At 49.4% G+C, this 18,699-nt stretch overlaps 2 protein-coding genes across 2 annotated transcripts; one reads left to right on the top strand and one right to left on the bottom strand.

The window, feature by feature from the left end:
* Positions 1 to 1,476: 1,476 nt before the first annotated feature.
* TAGLN (transgelin) lies at positions 1,477 to 10,873 on the bottom strand. The gene is made up of 5 exons (XM_053366306.1): positions 10,770 to 10,873; positions 6,391 to 6,596; positions 4,797 to 4,968; positions 3,572 to 3,674; positions 1,477 to 2,141 (listed from the first exon to the last, which is right to left on the bottom strand). The coding sequence occupies exons 2-5, from the start codon at positions 6,568 to 6,570 to the stop codon at positions 1,997 to 1,999; spliced, it is 600 nt and encodes a 199-aa protein (XP_053222281.1). The 5' UTR covers positions 6,571 to 6,596; positions 10,770 to 10,873; the 3' UTR covers positions 1,477 to 1,996.
* Positions 10,874 to 13,752: 2,879 nt separating this feature from the next.
* On the top strand, positions 13,753 to 18,281 carry LOC128402322 (palmitoyl-protein thioesterase ABHD10, mitochondrial-like). Its single transcript, XM_053366303.1, has 5 exons — positions 13,753 to 13,835; positions 16,152 to 16,331; positions 16,622 to 16,733; positions 17,058 to 17,195; positions 17,649 to 18,281. Exons 2-5 carry the CDS (start codon positions 16,162 to 16,164, stop codon positions 17,985 to 17,987), a joined length of 759 nt encoding a protein of 252 aa, XP_053222278.1. The 5' UTR covers positions 13,753 to 13,835; positions 16,152 to 16,161; the 3' UTR covers positions 17,988 to 18,281.
* The last annotated feature ends 418 nt before the right edge of the window (positions 18,282 to 18,699 follow it).

Below are 18,699 nucleotides of genomic sequence, written 5' to 3'. Positions count from 1 at the left end.
TATTTTCAAGCGGCACATCGGAAATACACATATAAGCTTCACTTCTTACTAAAAATACAGGAAAGGGTGGGGGGATATTAGCAATTTTTGAACTCTGGGTTTTAGAGCAAGAGAAGGGAATATAAATATAGCTCGGGTTGAAGTAGTTTCAGGATGAATATTTTCGGGTTGCCCTTCGTTACTTCCGGGTTTCGCCGTTCGCGCATGCGCAGACGCTCAAAATGACGTCACACGCATGCGCGGAAGCAGCAAATCACGACCCGCAGACAAGCAGACGTGGGTTGTGTTCACTTCAGGATACGAACGGGGCTCCAGAACAGATCCCATTCGCATCCAGTGGTACCACTGTACATTGTATAAGATGAATCTGTCAAGTTTTAGGGCAGGGGTTGCCAACTGCTTTCAGTACGCTGGCAAATTTTGGATTTATGAGGGGGTGCTGGCCCCTCTGGTCATGTCTCTCCCCTGCCTGCCAAGAGACAGCCGGAAATAAGAGTGTGTGCAGCACCCACACTTGTGTTTCCAAAGGATCTTGAGAAAAGATCCAGTTGGCCTGAGCCTTGCCAAAGCCCAGAGTTGAGAAAGGAAATGGGAAAGAGCGGCACTCTTCCCAACTTCCTGCTTCCGCTTGGTGTACTTTTCAAGGGAGGGAAACTGAGCCACTCTTCATGTTATGATAGCCGTGGAGGCACAGGGGCTCAGAGGCTTCATGGGTGCCGGGGGGGGGGGAGACCTCAAGGTTTAGGGCAGTAAAATAACTTCCCTAGTTTTCTCGGAAGCTGCTTAATTTGCATGACCCAGGTGGCTGGACAGTGAGCTGGGGTAGCTTTCCCTGTGCATCTTGGAGGAGGGGAGTTTGGAGAGACACCTCCAAGCGGAAAATGCAGGGAGGGAGTAACCCTGGCCAATTTGAAGATCCTTGCAGCTATTGAGGGAAACCAGCACACCAGACTCTCATGTTCAAGGCTAGGTTGTCTGAGCCTAGGGGTTTTTAAAGTGTGCATATTTTCCTTGTTGCTGTGTTTCCCCCTCTCAACACTGAAAGGGAAGTTCCCAAGAGGACTGCCGCCCTTTGGCCACTTTTCTCTGTAGAATCGCAGAATTGTAGAGTTGGAAGGGACGCTAAGGATCATTGACCCCCCCTGCAATGCAGGAATAAGGAATATGCAGCTGTCCCACCCGGGGATCAAACCTGCAACCTTGGTGTTATCAGCACCACGCTCTAGCCAACCGAGCGATGAAGCTCTGGGTAATTTGGCAATGGCTCAGCCTTCCTTCTTAAAGGGCTCGCCCCGCACCTGCTGGCTTTAGAACTTTGCCCAGAAGCAGGGAAGCCCCAGTGGCCAGACTGAGGCAGTCGCTAAAATGAGGAGGAAATGGATTCTTTAGGGAGTTTGCCCTTCTACTCCCGGCATCATAACTGCAGCAACAGAAAGGAGCAGCTCCAGATACACAGCCAAGAAAACAGCCTAAAAAAAAGAGTCATTGTTTTTAATAGATGAACAACAACAAAGTACAAAATGGGTGAGAGGCACACACCCCTCCGCCACTTACGTAGAGGTCTTACTTATGTGCAAGTTTCAGCCACGTTCAAATATGCACCAGGGACATGGTTTTCCATTGCAAGGGCTGCAATATCCCCTCTCCCCTCCTGCCCTTGGCTTTGTGAATGGCCACTTCCTCAGCTTTGCAAGGGTCAAAAGCAGCAAAGCAGCGAGCATGCAAGGGACTGGCATTTGGCGTGGAGATGAAGCAAGCAGAATGCTTGGGGGGGGGGGCTGTTGCCATGTAGCAACCTTGTAAGAATCCTCCTGCTCCCAGGTAGTAACTTCTGGGGCAGAGTTAAGGTGAAAGGTTTTGAAAGGTTCTCCCAAAAAATTCCCAGTTGGCGGCCGTTGCTGCCCCCGCGGCATGATTCGTCGGGGTGGCATTGGGGCTCTTTGTGCAGGAGCTGCAGGGCCAGTTCTGCTAGGGGGTGGGGAGGGTTGCATCCTGCTTAGCTGATGATCTGTCGGGGTCGGCCATAGCCTGTCATGCCTGCCTGCGAGGCACCCTGGTTGGAGCCCATTTGTAGACCGATCACGTTCTTGCCCTCTTTCAGCTGACTGTCTGAGAAGTCCCGCCGGTTCTCCTGGGCTTTCCTACGGTTAAAAAAAGAGAGGAAAACAGGGTCAGCAATCTCACTTCTTGCAGTACTCGCCACTAAGGCTGGGCGATATATCGGCCCAAACTGGTTTGAAGTCCATATCGTGATGCCGGTTTCTCATATATATAAGTATGCATGCGTGTGCTATGCAAAAATCACAGTGTGGGGGATAGCGTGAAGCCAGTCAATGCTCTCAATTCCTGCAGCCCCTGTTAACTCTGACAAATGCTGGAGATGTGGGAGTAAAAATGCGAACTTAGTACATATGATGATTAACTGCTCATTGATAAGATCATTTTGGTGCGAGGTGAGGATATATATAGCAAGAGTAATAAAAAAAATTGTTATTTAGGGGAATTGAATTTTATTCTAAATTATATACTGGAAACGTGGGAGATTACAAGGGGTCAAAAATAATGGATGTACCGTGCCATATTTGAAGCAAAAAAACTTGTTTTGATGAATTGGAAGAGCCGCAAAAAGATTCCATTGAGCACATGGATTGACAATATGGACAGACTAGCCACATACGAACGAATTGCATGTTGATGCAAATTAAGAATGGATAAATATGAAGAAATCTGGAAGGAATACTTAAGTGATAAGGTGGGAAGTAGGGGGAGGAGAGGTGGGGAAAATATTGTTAAAATGGTGTAGTTATAGGTATATCAGTACTCAAATCTGAATTGCTAAATTGTGTAATTAGTGTTATTGTGGTTTTTGTTGTATGTGTTTTTTGTTGGTTGTTGTTTGTATTGAAAAAAATATTAAATAAATTAAATAATTAAAAAAAACTCTGCAGGAGGCAGCAAATCACAAGAGCAGGCACTGGCAAAAATCATGATGCGGGGAAAACCATAAAGCCAGCCAGTGCCTCTACATAGCTCCAGCTTTATTTCAGACATCACGATATATTGGTATATCATCATGTTTAGCTGGTGATGTATCCCAATGTTGAAAACCAGATATTGCCCAGCCCTACTCATCACCCCCCAAATCACTATCCTGCCCCCTGGGTTTTTTATTTCTTTGTTTGTTGGAACATTAACACAAATTCTGCATCTAAATTGAGGTCTATTGCTCAGGAATCCCTTTTTGTGCAGAAATCTGGCTGCCAAAGGATGAGTTTCCGCATTATAGCACTGGGGATCTGGAAATGGAAGCATTCACTAGGTGAATGCTATAGTCATGGCAAGCTAAACTGAATTTTAGTTCCATGACCCTTGTGAGAATTCTGTCCAAGTCTAAATGGGCAAAATGCCTCTTAATACCCTTTCCTAGAAATAACGATTGGGGTTCAGGGCAGCTGTTGCACTCAGATCCTGCTTGTGGCCTCCAACTGGGACACGAGAACAAGATCCCTTTGGGCCTGATCCACACACTGCTCTTGGCTCGACTCCCCAGAGAGGCTCAGTTGCCACTTACTTCATGAACCAGGAAGGGTCTCCACGATACTGTCCATCGTTCTTAGTCACAGCAAGGCTGCCCAAGGCCATCAGCGTCCTCTGAACTGCGGCCATGTCCTTCGCTAGGATGAGATGGAAGAAGAAGATTATTCTTAAGTTGGGCTGAGTCAAGGCACCATTGGCATTCTCAAGAGCCACAACTCACTAGCACATTGTCTCTGTTCTTAGGGATGGGAAAGCTTCAAATCCTGGAGAGTCACAGTAGCCCAAACTGAGATGGACGGGCCAAGGATCTGGTTCTGCGCCAGGCAGCTTCCTATGCTCAGGAAGTAAACCAGGTGTGCAGAGCCCTTGGTCCTCCAAATGTTGCTGAACTACAACTCCCACCACCTGTGGCCACTGGTTATGCCTATGGTGGCTGATGGGAGTTGTAGTTCATCAACATCTGGCAGGTCAAAGGTTCCAAGCAGCAAATCCCAAAATCTTTTCCAAACCAGGACAGGCTGCTGCCAGATGACCCAGGCATGTCTTAGAGGCTTCAGCCCCATGGCCAAGGATGAGGAACCACACTCGCTCCCTCCTCAGACCACCCTTGCTGCTCTCTCGTCCTACTTCAAATGCTAAGTGTCTTTTGCCTGGCTTGAAATGCGTCCTTGAACTCGGATCGTGCCTGTGGCTTGTCTGGGTGGAGGACAGAGAGGAGTGCATGAGAGTTTGCATAGAAGCTATCCTACTGTACCAGCTTCACGTCCATTGCTCCACCCACTTTTGCCTCTGGCCCCGCCCACTACTGGCATGTACCCCGCCCCCCAAGGTTGCCCAGAAGGGAACTGGAAATGGCTCCCCATCTCTTGAGGTCCAGGCAGCTTCTACCTAGACAGAGCTTGAACCTAGAAAGCCAATATTCCTCCAGCAAATGATCAGCCAGGTGGAATGTTCTAAAGGAGGGGCAAGAAATGTTAGCAGAGGTCTGAACCTGGATGGGCTCTAGATGGTTGGACCGCACTGGGTTCACGTCCTGCCTTGCTTTTGCACCGTCTTGGAGATGCCATTGCCTGCCTCTCTGTGTGTTCACTATACAATGACACTTTACTTTGCATTATTGCCATGAAGGCAAACGTCATGCCAATTTTACAGGGGAGAGGCCAAGAGGCATTTTCACACTCATTCCCTTCCACTTTTTGTGAGCTCTCTGTTGCCTGCTCATTGCCACCTGCCTCAGAAGGCCTTCCTTATCCTCCCACCTTCAAACAGATCGACCGTCTGGAAAATGTCCGTCTTCACCACGCCGTAGTCCTCTGCCGCCTTCAGGAACTGGGCTATCTGCTCCATCTGCTTGAAGACCATGCTAGGAGGAGTATCGGGGATCTTCACAGGCTTGGAAGCACTAAGACTGTTGATCAACTTGCCTAGGATCTGCCAGAGGAAGCGAAGGGAGCCACAGTCACTCAAGGGCTTCGAGCATCACATGTCACTGGAAACCCCAGGGCTGGCCCTAGCATTAGACAGAATGAGGCAGCCACCTCAGGTGGCAGGTGCCGGAAGGGAGGCAGAAGTGGATTCCCCCCAGCTCTTCTTTGTGACCCCCCACCAGCTATTCCCCTCTGTTGGAGGACAGAGCTGTGCACACCACACAGTTTATCCTGGGTCCCCTAAACCAGCCTGATAGCTCAAGAAGAGTCAGCTGCCAATCCAGTTGGCTTCTAGATGAGGAATGTGTGAGTGTGTTTGATATCTTGTCCTGGATAGCTCATTTAGTTAGAGCGTGGTGCTGATAATGCCAAGGTTACAGGTTTGATCCCCATACAGGGCAGCTGCATGTTCCTGCACTGCAGAGAGTTGGACTAGGTGATCCTCAAGGTCCCTTCCAACTCTATCATTCTATGATCTCAGGCAGCAAAATGTATTGGAAAACCCCATAAGAGAGACCTGGGTCTCCCCTATTTCAGAGAGTGACAATGCCAAGGAGCAAGCTTTGTAAGACCTCACACACAATCCCAGTTGAGTGCATGTGTGGTTGGTTTAGGGAAGCTTTTAATGATTGATGCATTACGGTACTTTAATATTTTGTTGGAAGCCACCCAGAGTGGCTGGGGAAGCCCAGCCAGATGGGCAGGGTATAAATAATAAATTATTATTATTATTATTATTATTATTATTATTATTATTATTATTATTATTATTGGTTCAATTTGACAGACTGGTTTCCTCCTGGCTCAAGGAAGCATTTGCATTTGCAAATCCTAGAGCAGGTCAAAATTGTAGCTGCCAAAGTGGCCAAACAGAATGGGATATGGCCTGAAGGCCCAGGAAGCCACCCTCTTACTGAAGCTAAGCAGGCCTGGGTCTGATCAGGGCTTTGGTAGGAGAGTGCCTGGGCACAAATCTTGCTGCCTTATCCAGAGATGGATTCAGGGGAGCACGACTGGTTTGGTCACCCTGGGAGAGGAGCCTCAGGGGCGCTGCTGGAGATGCCGCAATTATGATTTCGAATGGAGTGTGAGGGGGCCATTTGAGACCCCAAAGTCCGCCACTGCTGCCTTGGGCTCCACGATGGGAAAACGGTGGGCTGCAATTGTAAGAAACCGATGGACTGATGGAGGCTGCCTGCATCCCAGGGCTTTCACAGGCCTGGAGTCTTTGTTCCCCCCATTTAACCTGGGAACCCCGCGATCAAATAGTGGTGGGTGAGGGGCTCACAAGATTAGTTGGGCAGTTTAAGAAAATACTCTTCATGCCCCAAATCACTGTTTCCTTTGCCATTACACCACGCAGTCCACACCTGAGCCCCAAGATCAGGGAGACAAAGAGACAAGCAGGGGGATGTTCAGTGCTTACAATGCCATTCTTCAGCCAGACCTGGAAGCCCAGCCTGCCACGTTCGGGGCGCCCCACATCTGCCCCACACTGGAGCACAACCCACTCCACCAGTCGCTCTTCCAATTCATCATCGTATTTCTTCTCAATCTTGGCCTGGACGTCTCTGCTCAGGCCAAAGGAAGGTCCTTTGTTTGCCATGCTTGTTGGAGAAGGAGGAGGAAAACCTGGGAAGACAGAAAGAGAGGTGGGCAGGGAGGTGAGGTTGGCTCAGAGAAGCTGGGAAGTGGGTTCTGGGAGAATGGCAGATGCCGGGAGAATCCTGCCCCCCTGCCCCACAGAGCAAAACACGGAGAGCAGCTGGGGTCAGGAGCATGGGAATGTGACCAGCAAGATAGGCAGCACCCTCTGCATCCCAGAGGGATCTGAATTAAGAACCATTCCCATTTCCCCATCTGTGTACATTTGTGGGTGATGGGTAAAAAGGTAAAGGGACTCCTGACCATTAGGTCCAGTTGTGGCCGACTCTGGGGTTGCAGCGCTCATCTCGCTTTATTGGCCGAGGGAGCCGGCGTACAGCTTCCGGGTCATGTGGCCAGCATGACTAAGCCGCTTCTGGCGAACCAGAGCAGCGCACGGAAACGCCGTTTACCTTCCTGCTGGAGTGGTACCTATTTATCTACTTGCACTTTGACGTGCTTTTGAACTGCTAGGTTGGCAGGAGCAGGGACCGAGCAACGGGAGCGCACCCTGCCGCGGGGATTCGAACTGCCAACCTTTTGATCGGCAAGTCCTAGGCTCTGTGGTTTAACCCACAGCGCCACCCGCGTCCAGGGTGATGGGTAGAGATGCATAAACTTTATTTCTGACTGCAGAGAAAAGCCCAAAGAACAGATAAGGTAGGGTTGCCATATCTTGAAGAGCAAAAAAGAGAACAGGTCGAGACACTGCCAGCCCCTTTCCCCGGCTTGGGCTGGCAGCAGCTGCGGCATGCAGAGGGGCCTGAGCCCACGCCACGTGCAACCCCCCAAAATAAAACTAACCCCCCCAAAAAACCCTGGACGTTTGCATGTTGGCCCTCCAAAAGATTACATCTGGATTTCCCAGATGTATTGCAACCCTAGATAAAGCATTTGCTCAGAATTTCTGTCCTTTCCACACACACACACACACCCCACCCAAAAAACCCAGCTGCATCTGGGAAACTGCCAACACTGTGTTTAGCAACCTTTGCTAGAAAGAGGATGCTGCAACAAGGCCACTGTGTAGAAGGCGGAGGCCCAAAGTCCTTGTTTGTAGACCAGCACAACCCAGAGGCTGTTGCCCTCTAGTGCTCTTTGCTCTCCATCTGCCCCGCCCCTCTCTTGCCCTCCGGCATCTGATGGGAGGACAAAGGTATGCTAATGGTTTATTCCGAAGTAAAGAAGAGAATCGTCCTGGAATTGTCCCATCAGAAAGCAACTTCCACGCCCGCTGGCGCATCATGCCCACCAAGACCGGCTGAACGGCTCACACCAAATGCAGAAGTTGCACGTTGTCACATGCAGATGTCACCAAATGTACAAGTTCCACAGCAGGTCTTCCACAAAATCTGCAACGTGTTTCATGCTGCAGGGCCTTCTCGGTGGTAGCGCCCTCCCTGTGGAACGCCCTCCCATCGGACATCAAGGAGATAAAGAACTACCCAATTTGTAGAAGACATCTGAAGGCAGCTCTGTATAGGGAAGTTTTTAATGTTTTTTAAAAGTTTTTAATGTTTTGTTAACATTAAGTTTTTAATGTTTTGACATTTTATTATATTTTTGTAGTTTGCTGGAAGCTGCCCAGAGTGGCTAGGGAAACCCTGCCAGATGGGCAGGATACAAATAATAATAATAATAATAATAATAATAATAATTATTATTATTATTATTATTATTATTATTATTATTATTATACAGCATGGGTGCCTGGGGTCATCTCGCCTTCAGTACCCCTTGCTGTGGTTCTAGGAATTCCACTAGCACAGGCATCCTGTTGGGAAGACCCTCAAATCAAGAGGCACAACAGGTTTTGGCCTGGAAGGATGGGCAGTATCTCAACTTTCCCAGTGGGGCTGTCAGCCACAGACCTAGAAAAGGGGAGGTCAGAAAGTGGGGATGGCAAAGATTCCCTGTGCTTCGACACACTTGAGTAACAGCTTCAAACAGCCTTCCTTGTGCCCTGCCCCAACCCATCAGATCCCAAACCTGTCAAGGTAGGTTGATCCCTACTTTAGTGTTCCCTTCACTTTCTTGAAGTCAAAGCTCCTTGGAGATTACTTCCCTGGGGCAGAGAGATGCTTTTGCAAGTCTTTATTTCTCTGCCTGTTGCCCAGGCACTGTTTCTTAGCCTACGTGAAAGCCAAGTTCCACATGGCACACCTCTCCGATGGAGCACAAAATGAACTGCTTGGGAACTGGGGCACGCAAGCATATCCCAAAGGCTTTCCTCACAATGACCCACAGAAGGCCAGGCTGCGCTGGATGGAAAGAGCCACTCCAGAAGATCTGAGGTTGATCTGTTAGACCATCAAGGCTAGCATGATGGTCTCCTAGCCACACACCCTTGGCCAGCATTGGCCCCCTGGTTGCCCCCCATATTTATCACTCTGCTGGTGGTCACACAAAACAAAACACGCTGGGTATGTTTAGCCTAAAAAAGAGGAGACTGAGGGGAGATATGATAGGCATCTTCAAAGATCTCAAGGGCCGTCACATGGAAGATGGAGCAAGCGTGTTTTCTCTTGCTCTGGAGGGTTGGAGACAGACCAATGGCTTCAAGTAACAAGAAAGGAGATTCCATCGAAACATCAGGGGGGGAAACAGTCAGAGCTGTTCAGCAGCATAACAGACTCCCTTGGGAGGTTGTGGGCTCTCCTTCCTTGGAAGCTCTTAAGCAGAGATTGGATGGCCACCTGTCATAGATGCTTTAGTGAAGATTCCTGCATTGTTGGGGGTTGGACTAGATGAAGCTTGAGGTCCCTCTATGTTTCTATGTATAGGAAATTGTACAGGCAGCATCAGTGGCAAATAGTGACTTCTGCAGAGGTTCATTCAGAGGGTACCAAAGAAGCAACGATTCTTTTTATGCAACTGACAGGCTCGAAAAATAGCACCAGTCTGTTATCAGATTTGCCTGTGCAAAACAGTGCTTGTTCTGCAAGCTGCAGCAAGTTCCCCCAGCCAGACCCTTCTGGCTACTTTCCTGCACAAAGTTCAAGAGAACTCAGAGAAGGTGCCCGATCCAGCTGCCCCTCTTTGCTCTGACTCAAGTTCACCCACCCAGCCTGGGCCAGAGCCAAGGCAGCGCATACAGAAGCTGTGGATCCCAGCTGGCCAAATATTGCCTCTTTCTAGTTGGGGATGCTGAACGGACCACAACAAGGGTCCCTCAGGCTCAGGAGAGTTGCTTTCTTACAGCAGCTGGTCAGATGCCTTCAGGAAGCTCATAAGAAGAGAATTATCCTTCCTTAAAGTTTGCCCATTAGTATACCCTCCAACATTTCTCCAATGAAAATAGGGATGTCCTAGTCCATAAGATTAATAATTTTGTTATTTATACCCCACCCATCTGACTGGGTTGCCCCAGCCACTCTGGGTGGCTTCCAACATGTACAGAAACACAACAAAACATTAAACATTAGAAAACTTCCCCGTACAGGGCTGCCTGTATAGTTGTACAGTGGTACCTCTGGTTACGTACTTAATTCGTTCTGGAGGTCCATTCTTAACCTGAAACTGTTCTTAACTTGAAGCACCACTTTAGCTAATGGGGCCTCCCACTGCTGCTGTGCTGCCGCCGCACGATTTCTGTTCTCATCCTGAAGCAAAGTTCTTAACCCGAGGTACTATTTCTGGGTTAGCGGAGTCTGTAACCTGAAGCGTCTGTCACCTGAAGCATATGTAACCCAAGGTACCACTGTATAATTGCTCATCTCCTTGGCTTGGGGGTCACTTAGCTACAAGCTTTCTCCAATGAAAATAGGGACGTCTTAAGGAAAAGCGGCACATTCCGGGATCAAATCAGAAACAGGGACGGCTTCTGTAAATCCGGGACTGTCCCTGGGAACAGGGACGCTTGGAGGGTCTGTATTAGCTGCTGCAGATGGAGGACCCATTTGGCCATGGATTGTCTGTGGAGTAGAGTTTGGAATGTATCCATCCCATCGCCTGTTTGCCTTTCTTCCAAGAGCATGCCTGGCTCACTACAGGTGAAGAAGAAACCAGACGCTCCTGGGACGTTCAACTTCTCCATTGCCTGCTTAAGTCATTTGAAATGTGCTGCATTGCCATCAGCATAACCAGCTCAGCAGCTCCATCATCCCTCTGCCCAGCACCCCATACACATGTTTCCCAAGGACACTAAAAAGAGGCACTTACAAGGAGCTGCTCTGCGTTGCTCTCCTCCGATGATGCTCTGGCCACGCTCTGCAGCCAGTGGAGGCTGGGACTGGGGCTAAAAGGCTCTTCCAGCTCCTTGACCAGTGACATCATCGCCGGCCCTTCCCCACCAAGCCACCCCCACACCACTCCGCTCTCCAGACACCATATTTGGGGAAAGACTCCAAAAGACAGTGACGAAGGAGCCTTGCAGAGACATTCCCCACATGCCTGAGTCAGAGACGGTGGTTTCTGCCTGGGCCTGACCAGAGGGAGTCGGTCCTTTTTTAGGCAGGACTTTGTTCTAGGCTTTGCTCAGAGGATGCTGAGGGAGGGAGGAAGGGGGGAAGGGAGGTGGGGGGCTCTGCTCTGACCTCATCACTGCTTTCCCTGTGAGGTCAGAATACAAAGAATTTGCTAGGGTTGAGGGGCGGGAGGAATCAGGTACCAATGAGAGCTAACCTTGTTTGAATAACAACTCTTGATTTTGCAACACCTGGTGAGTTACAGCCTAACGCCCCTCAAGATGTTGGGTGCTAGATTTTGCAACCATTCAGTCCCTCCCTGCTGAGTAAAGATCTCCTCAAGATAGTAATGGATGAATATCTTCCCCCCACATGGATCTAAACATTTGCCCATTAAAGATGCCCTGAAATTCTTCCGCATGAAATTAACAGGGTATTGTAACAGTTCGCCAACTTTGAATCTCCAAGATGATGGGAGTTTTTGCTGCACAACCAGAGCCCTCCCTGGCTCCTCATTCCCCTGTGTTTTTGACTCGAGTTCTTGGCCTCGCCAGAACTGACCGCAGCTGCATATCACAAAGTGCTTTACAAGATTTATAGTAAATAATTCTGTAAGGCAGGACACCAACTTATTTCTAATTGACATTTGGGGAACCAAGGCTGATGTGAGGGAGCGCGCTGTTCCACTAAGTCCATAGCTGAGTTAAGATTCGAATCCAGGGGCTCAGCTACATTAGCGAAGAACAAAAATACTTTATACGCGTTGTTTATGTATTCTAACACTGTGACACCAGATGGCGCTGTGGAGGTCCGTTTTTGCTAACCTGAATTCTCATACAAAGTTTGCAACACATTTAACTGAAACGCTTCTCTGATGTGTCTAGATCCAGCCCAGTTTCCAAGTCTGGTGTGGGTTTTTAATTTTTAGTTTACATAATTAATCACTGAATGGTAAGTGGTAAGTGCTACACAAATGACTGAGAAACGTGCTATTTGCAGCTTCGTATCTTCATCTGAAGCTCTGGTTGATGCATCCTTCAGAAGTAATCTTGCAGCTGGAAAAGGTGCAGGGGACACAGGTTACAAGAACCACCAGAATAATGTAAATAAATCCTTTCTGGAGAGTAAAAATGAGGAAAGAAAGAAGAGGGCTCAGGATAGTAGTTCAAGCTTAAGGCAGAACTCACTGGTTCAAATCCATGTTGTTGTTTAGTCGTGTCCGACTCTTCGTGACCCCATGGACCAGAGCACGCCAGGCACCTCTGTCCTCCACTACCTCCCGCAGTTTGGTCAAACTCATGCTGGTAACCTCGAAAACACTATCCAACCATCTCATCCTCTGTCGCCCCCTTCTTGTGCCCTCCATCTTTCCCAGCATCAGTGTCTTCTCCAGGGAGTCTTCTCTTCTCATGAGGTGGCCAAAGTACTGGAGCCTCAGCTTCACGATCTGTCCTTCCAGTGAGCACTCAGGGCTGATTTCATTAAGAATGGATGCGTTTGATCTTCTTGCAGTCCATGGGACTCTCAAGAGTCTTCTCCAGCACCATAATTCAAAATCTGGAAACAAATGCACTAGCTGCCTTAAACAAGTCAATCTTCTCTCAGCCTCAGCCCCCACTTTAGCAACAGGGGAGCAACACTGTCCTACTTTGCAGGGCTGTTGTAATTGTGTGTGTGTGTGTGTGTGTGTGTGTGTGAGAGAGAGAGAGAGAGAGAGAGAGAGAGAGAGAGAGAGAGAGAGAGAGATGCTTTTTACGCTTGAAATGCACTGTACAAATAAAGGCTAATAAATAATAATAATAATAATAATAATAATAATAATAATTTATTACTTATACCCAGCCCATCTGGCCGGGCCTCCCCAGCCACTCTGGGTGGCATAAATCTGTACTGACTTCTGGAAAGCCCACAATCACTGGGTGGAATAATGTTTTAAAGCATAATTGCTTTGATATGTTTTTAATTGTAATTGCCTTTAATGGTTTTATACTTGGTTTTTGCTTTCAAACTGTGCATCTGTTTGCTTCCCTGCGCTCCTTGGGGAGGAAGGAAAGGATAGAAATTCTGAAATTAATAATAAAAATTTAAAAACAACCATAAAGAGCCAGTCACACACACTCTCCTTTCAAGGCAACAATACTTCCATCCCTGGTTCGCCCTGTCCCACCTGCTGGTGGAGTAACAGCAACATCTAATGGCTGTCTTGATCTTTTACAAGGCAGAAAATTTGGTGCTGTGGCCAGTTCTATGTTCAGATTTAACCATCAGCTCTCACAAATAAAAATATGCTAATTTATGAGCTGCCTTTGGACCTTGTTTTAATTCAGAATGGTATCGTAAAAAGGAGCCCCTGCTCGTTTGTAAGGGCCAATGCACCAAGGAGTAAAAGGCTGGGTTTAACCATGCTGGCATCATAAACCAAATCGCAGTGGAAAATTACAAATCTCCACCTACTGGCTGTTTGAGGTTCCAGGTAAAAAGCACTCCTGTGTGATTTGGAACATGTGAAACGAAGAGGGGCCTCTGAGCATGCACAGTGTGGCTTCCATCACCATTGCAGAACTGGATTTCTCAGAAAGCACTAGCTCTGCATACCTCTCATAAGAAATCAACCCCTTGATGCTTCCGTCTCTGTCCTGCCGCTCCTCCAGTGGCTCCCAGGCTTGGGGTTTCCCCTCCTTCCTTAATGAGTCTCCACCTTGCTGAGTTAGCAAATAGCCAGTGTTTGATTCCTCTGTTCAAGGCTGCTTGTTTGTCACAGACTCTGCACAGAGGGCAACCGCTCAGCTGCTTTCCCAGGGCCTGCACCACAGCTGAAAAGGTGGGTGCCAGGACTTCACAGCCCCTAAAGGACCCAAGCAGGGGCTGTGGAAATTGGAGGGGCGGGAATAGCCAATCTGCAGCCTTCAGCATGGAGGAGGAAGAGGGACTGGATCTCTCCCTGTGACCCAGTGGCTGTGCCATCTTGGCAAAGGTGGGACGACTTTGGGGAGAAGGGGCAGAGAAAAATGGAAGAGAGTCCAAGGGAAGGAAGGCTGCCACTGAGCCCTAGGGCTGGGAAGAGGGAGGGCCTGGCTGGCTGGCTGCTACAGGCATGGAGTGATCTAGCAAATAGAGTCAAAGTCTACCTGCAAGTGTCGGGTGAAGGTTCATGTGTATCTCTGTGGGTGAATGAAGCGGCGGCCGAGGCAAATGTAAGTATCATTTTAGTGCACACATTGCTCAGAAGGCCAACTGAGACTAAAAGGAAGACCGAGCGAGAGCCTAATGCCACACAGTGGGTCTCTCTCTGGCCCTGGTGGCATTTGAACCCAGGACTTACACCTCCACCCACTAACTACACTGCTTGTATCAGCAGCAGCAGAATGTCTCTTGGTGCTGCAGAAATCTACCGAAGGAGCAGATGGGCAGGGAAACAATCCCTGGCAGCACCTGCCTCAAAGTCTTCCTGGCCTTGCTGGAGTGGATCTACACACGGGGGGGAAACACGTTATAAATATGTCATAAATTAAATTGTTATAACAAAAGAAAAGAAAACGCTATGTAAAATTGCATAGAAAAGTTTTCTGCTCTACAGCGCCATCTGGTGTTGCAGGTTTATAATGCATTCAAAATGCTGTTCTTTTCCTTACTAATGTAGCTGAGTCCCAGGTGCAACTAGGATGCTGCAACCTTCTGTTTAGCCAGACCCTTTCCAAGCCTCTGCCCTTCAGAAGAAGAGCAGTTTGCAGAGAGAGACCTGCAGGACTTGGCTCTGAGGTGCCACAGGAAGATTAGCAGGAGAGAAGTGCCACAAGCAGTGATTGTCCCTTGGTGGAATTGCCCAGTGTGGAATTCTCATGCCAAGAGCAGCTGGAGCTAAAGCAGGACCTGAAATCAGGACACATGGATGGAGGTGGACTGTGGTCACTTCGCCTGGAGGGAAAGGCCCTCTGTCCTGGCTCAGACACACTCTTGTATTAATATCTCATGGGATCTAGGTTCAATGCCTGGAATTGGCTTCGCTAAATCTTTTTAAAATGCAAATCTGCACATTAAGCCACTGGTTGTGTGTATCTATTAGTTACAGCAAGACTTATTATAACTAGGTATTGGAAATATATGGAAGGAGTATAGGTATATATTGGTATACAGTGGTACCTCGGGTTACAGACACTTCAGGTTACAGACTCCGCTAACCCAGAAGTAGTACCTCGGGTTAAGAACTTTATCTCAGGATAAGAACAGAAATCGTGCGGCATCAGCGGGAGGCCCCATTAGCTAAAGTGGTACCTCAGGTTAAGAACGGTTTCTGGTTAAGAACAAACCTCTGAAACAAATTAAGTTCTTAACCAGAGGTACCACTGTATAAATATGCAAGGCCATATTATACCAATTTACCAATGGCAAATTGGTATAATATGGTCTGAAAACTGGCACTTGAGAAACTTACCAATAAACTTCAAGTGGCACAAAGTCTAAGGCAAAAGGACTTATTCACAGTAGAATGGCACAGCTTCAACATGCAGAGTGAAAAATGACTTTAATGAACTTCATGTAAACATCTTGGGCTGACGTCATCCTTTGAGGACCTTTGCAAGCTGGATATATGATGTGGACTTGAATACACTTCAGATATAGATACAGACATCATCTCTTGCGGAGGGTGGAGGGACGGCTGGATTTTGCCTTCATGTTTTTTTATATTGTTTTGTAATATAAAAGGTAAAGGTAAAGGTACCCCTGCCTGTACGGGCCAGTCGTGTCCGACTCTGGGGTTGCGTGCCCATCTCGCTTAAGAGGCCGGGGGCCAGCGCTGTCCGAAGTCACTTCCGGGTCACGTGGCCAGCGTGACAAGCTGCATCTGGCGAGCCAGCGCAGCACACGGAAACACCGTTTACCTTCCCGCTAGTAAGCGGTCCCTATTTATCAACTTGCACCCAGGGGTGCTTTTGAACTGCTAGGTTGGCAGGCGCTGGGACCGAGCAACGGGAGCGCACCCCGCCGCGGGGATTTGAACCGCTGACGATCGGCAAGTCCTAGGCGCTGAGGTTTTACCCACAGCGCCACCCGCATCCCATGTTTTGTAATATACCAACCCAATAAAAGTGATCCTAACAAAAATCTAGCAACTCACCCCCTCTGTTTTTGGCTACAGCTCTGCCAACATGGCACCATCGTTTCTGTCGCGCCAAGGTCTGCCCCGCCTGGCCTACCACCGCCTACCAGGCTGCAGCCCCGGTGTCGTCTTTTTGCTGGGCTTCCACGGCACCAGAGCCAACCCCAAGTGTCAGAGGATGGAGCAGTTCTGCCGGGAGACAGGACGGGCATTCGTCAGGTGGGAAGCAAGAAGCTGTTTGGACTCTCCAGAGGTTGCTGGGGTGGGCTTAGGGCCCTTTTGCGGCCTGAGGCAAAGATGGCCTCCCATGCGTCGAAGATGATGGCTGAATTTCACTTCCACGCTGGTGACAGGACAGTGTCCTCTCCTGGGCCAAAGGATGGCAGACGCACAGAGAGGTGTCCTCCACAAAGCCAACACTTGCTGCTTCAACTGCCTAATGGGAGGGGCAGCCCTGGGTGTGTGCCCCTTTGGGGGAAGGGTCTTCAAAATGTCTCCTCTCACCCCAGCTTTGACTATCGGGGATGTGGGGAGTCAGATGGCTGCTTTGAAGAGAGCCGCCTGGGGGACTGGAAGGAAGACACCTTGAGTGTGTTCGACGAGCTCACCAGTGGCCCCCAGGTAAGCATCCCTGTGATTCACTAAGCCATCCCTGGTTGGCATGGGATTAGTGCCTTAATGCCAGCAATATGGATGACCAAACTCCAGCTCACCTGGCCTTTTGGCTCTGCAGGGGCCTGCTGAGCGATGGATCAAGGGGCCTGCCCTTAGGGCAGGAAGTCAGACCAGATGGGCTCTTGGAACCTCCTGGCTGATGCCCAGGCAGCTCACAGATGGGCACAAGCACTAGCCGCTTTTGAAGGACAGCGCAGAGTTGCCCAGAGAAGGTGTGGGTTGCCATCCCAGATAGTGGCAGAAGGCAAACACCTCTTCCTCTTCTTCCAGATCCTGGTGGGGGCCAGCATGGGGGGCTGGCTGATGCTGCTGGTGGCCCTGGAGCGCCCAGGCAGGGTTGCTGGGCTAGTTGCTACAGGGGTTGCTGTCGATGCCTTCATCGCCCATGCCAGGGGGCTCCCTGCAGAGGTGAGCAGCAGCTCTTAGCCAAAGAGGAGGGTCACCCTGGGATCATTTGGGAGGAAAGGAGGGATAGACATTTGGCCGATACTGTATTGATGCCAATCTAATGCACCATCGAATCTAATGCGCACCTCAATTTCCAAAACATCAGAACCAAAAAAGAATTGGATGGCGCCATCAAATCTAATGTGCACCCTTAGTTTTCACAGTGTGGTTTGGCAAAAAAAGGTGTGCGTAACATCCAAGTAAATATGGTAAATAAACAGCAAGGGGGTGGGAACTGGGGTGCCAGGTACCCGCCCCCCCAAAAGGGCATGCTTCTCATGGAAGGACCACGTGGCAAATTTGGGGCTCTGTTGCCATCCAGACTGGGGCTAAGTTCAGCCCTGGGGTGGGTGAGGCCACGGTGGCTGCTGCTCCACCCTGTTTTGACTGTGCCCTTTCTGCCATCTTGCCCAGGTGAGGAGCCAAGCCCAGCAGAATGGCTTCCACATCTTCCCTAGGGCTGGCAAGGAGCCCCTGCTCATGCAATGGGGCTTCTTTGAGGAGGCAGAGCAGCACGGCCTGCTGGAGCGCCCATCCATTGGTGTGTCCTGCCCTGTCCGGCTGCTGCACGGCTTGAGGGACAAGACCGTGCCCTGGCAGCGAGCGCTGGAGGTGGCGGAGCGGCTGCAGAGTGCCAATGTCCACATCACGCTGTTCAAAGGAGGGGAGCATGGGCTGGACAAAGAGGAGGAGCTCAGCGAACTGGTGGGGGCTGTCAGAGGCCTCCTGGCATTAGTGCCACAGGAAGGCTGAAGCGCATGGGGGGCAGAGGCTCAAGGAAGCCCCCAGGGATCCAGTTGGTGCAGCCTAGATTGACTGCGCAGAGGGGTTCCTGGCTACTACACACAGCACTTTCCCCAGGTCTTTGCAGTGGGGGTTGGGGGAACACTTTAAAAGCGGCAGAAGGCCTAGGGGGAAGGGGGAAGCAAGGGAGGAAGGCTGCAGGCAGAGAAGCTGCCTGTAACTTTTCTGAATGCCATGCGTGAAAAATTCTCAAGACAAAAGAGAGATTTTGATGCCCACCTAATAAAGCAAACCTCCATCTTTCTGGAGTTTCCTTTCACTTTCCCCACAATCCCCAGGGATTGAATGAGGTGGTGGCAAGCAGGCAATCCTGGTTAGACGTTTCCAGTTGTGAACAAATGCCCCACTTGGCTGTGCCCCCTCTTTGGGTGGGGTGGGGTCAGGGGTCTGCACCTGGAGCAGGAAAGGGGAAAGCTCAGTCGAGGCCAACACAAGGAAGGCCATTCAACAGGCCTTTGCATTTAATGTGCAAATTTTTTAAAAAGGCAAATTGCAAATGAACGCATTCATCCACATACTGAGATTGGCTCTTATTTTGCTTCATATTAAAAGCTGCCCAGAGGCACCCTCTTGATGCAAATTCCAGTGCACCTTAGTCCAATTGAAAGCCCTGGGAAAGGAAATCAAAGAATGGCACCCAATTCGCATTGTTTTAGTGAGG

The sequence above is a fragment of the Podarcis raffonei genome, chromosome 15, assembly GCF_027172205.1.
Source record: "Podarcis raffonei isolate rPodRaf1 chromosome 15, rPodRaf1.pri, whole genome shotgun sequence".
Classification (NCBI taxonomy): domain Eukaryota; kingdom Metazoa; phylum Chordata; class Lepidosauria; order Squamata; family Lacertidae; genus Podarcis; species Podarcis raffonei.
Note: the sequence above shows the minus strand (reverse complement) of the source record. Positions and strands in the feature narration are given on the sequence as shown.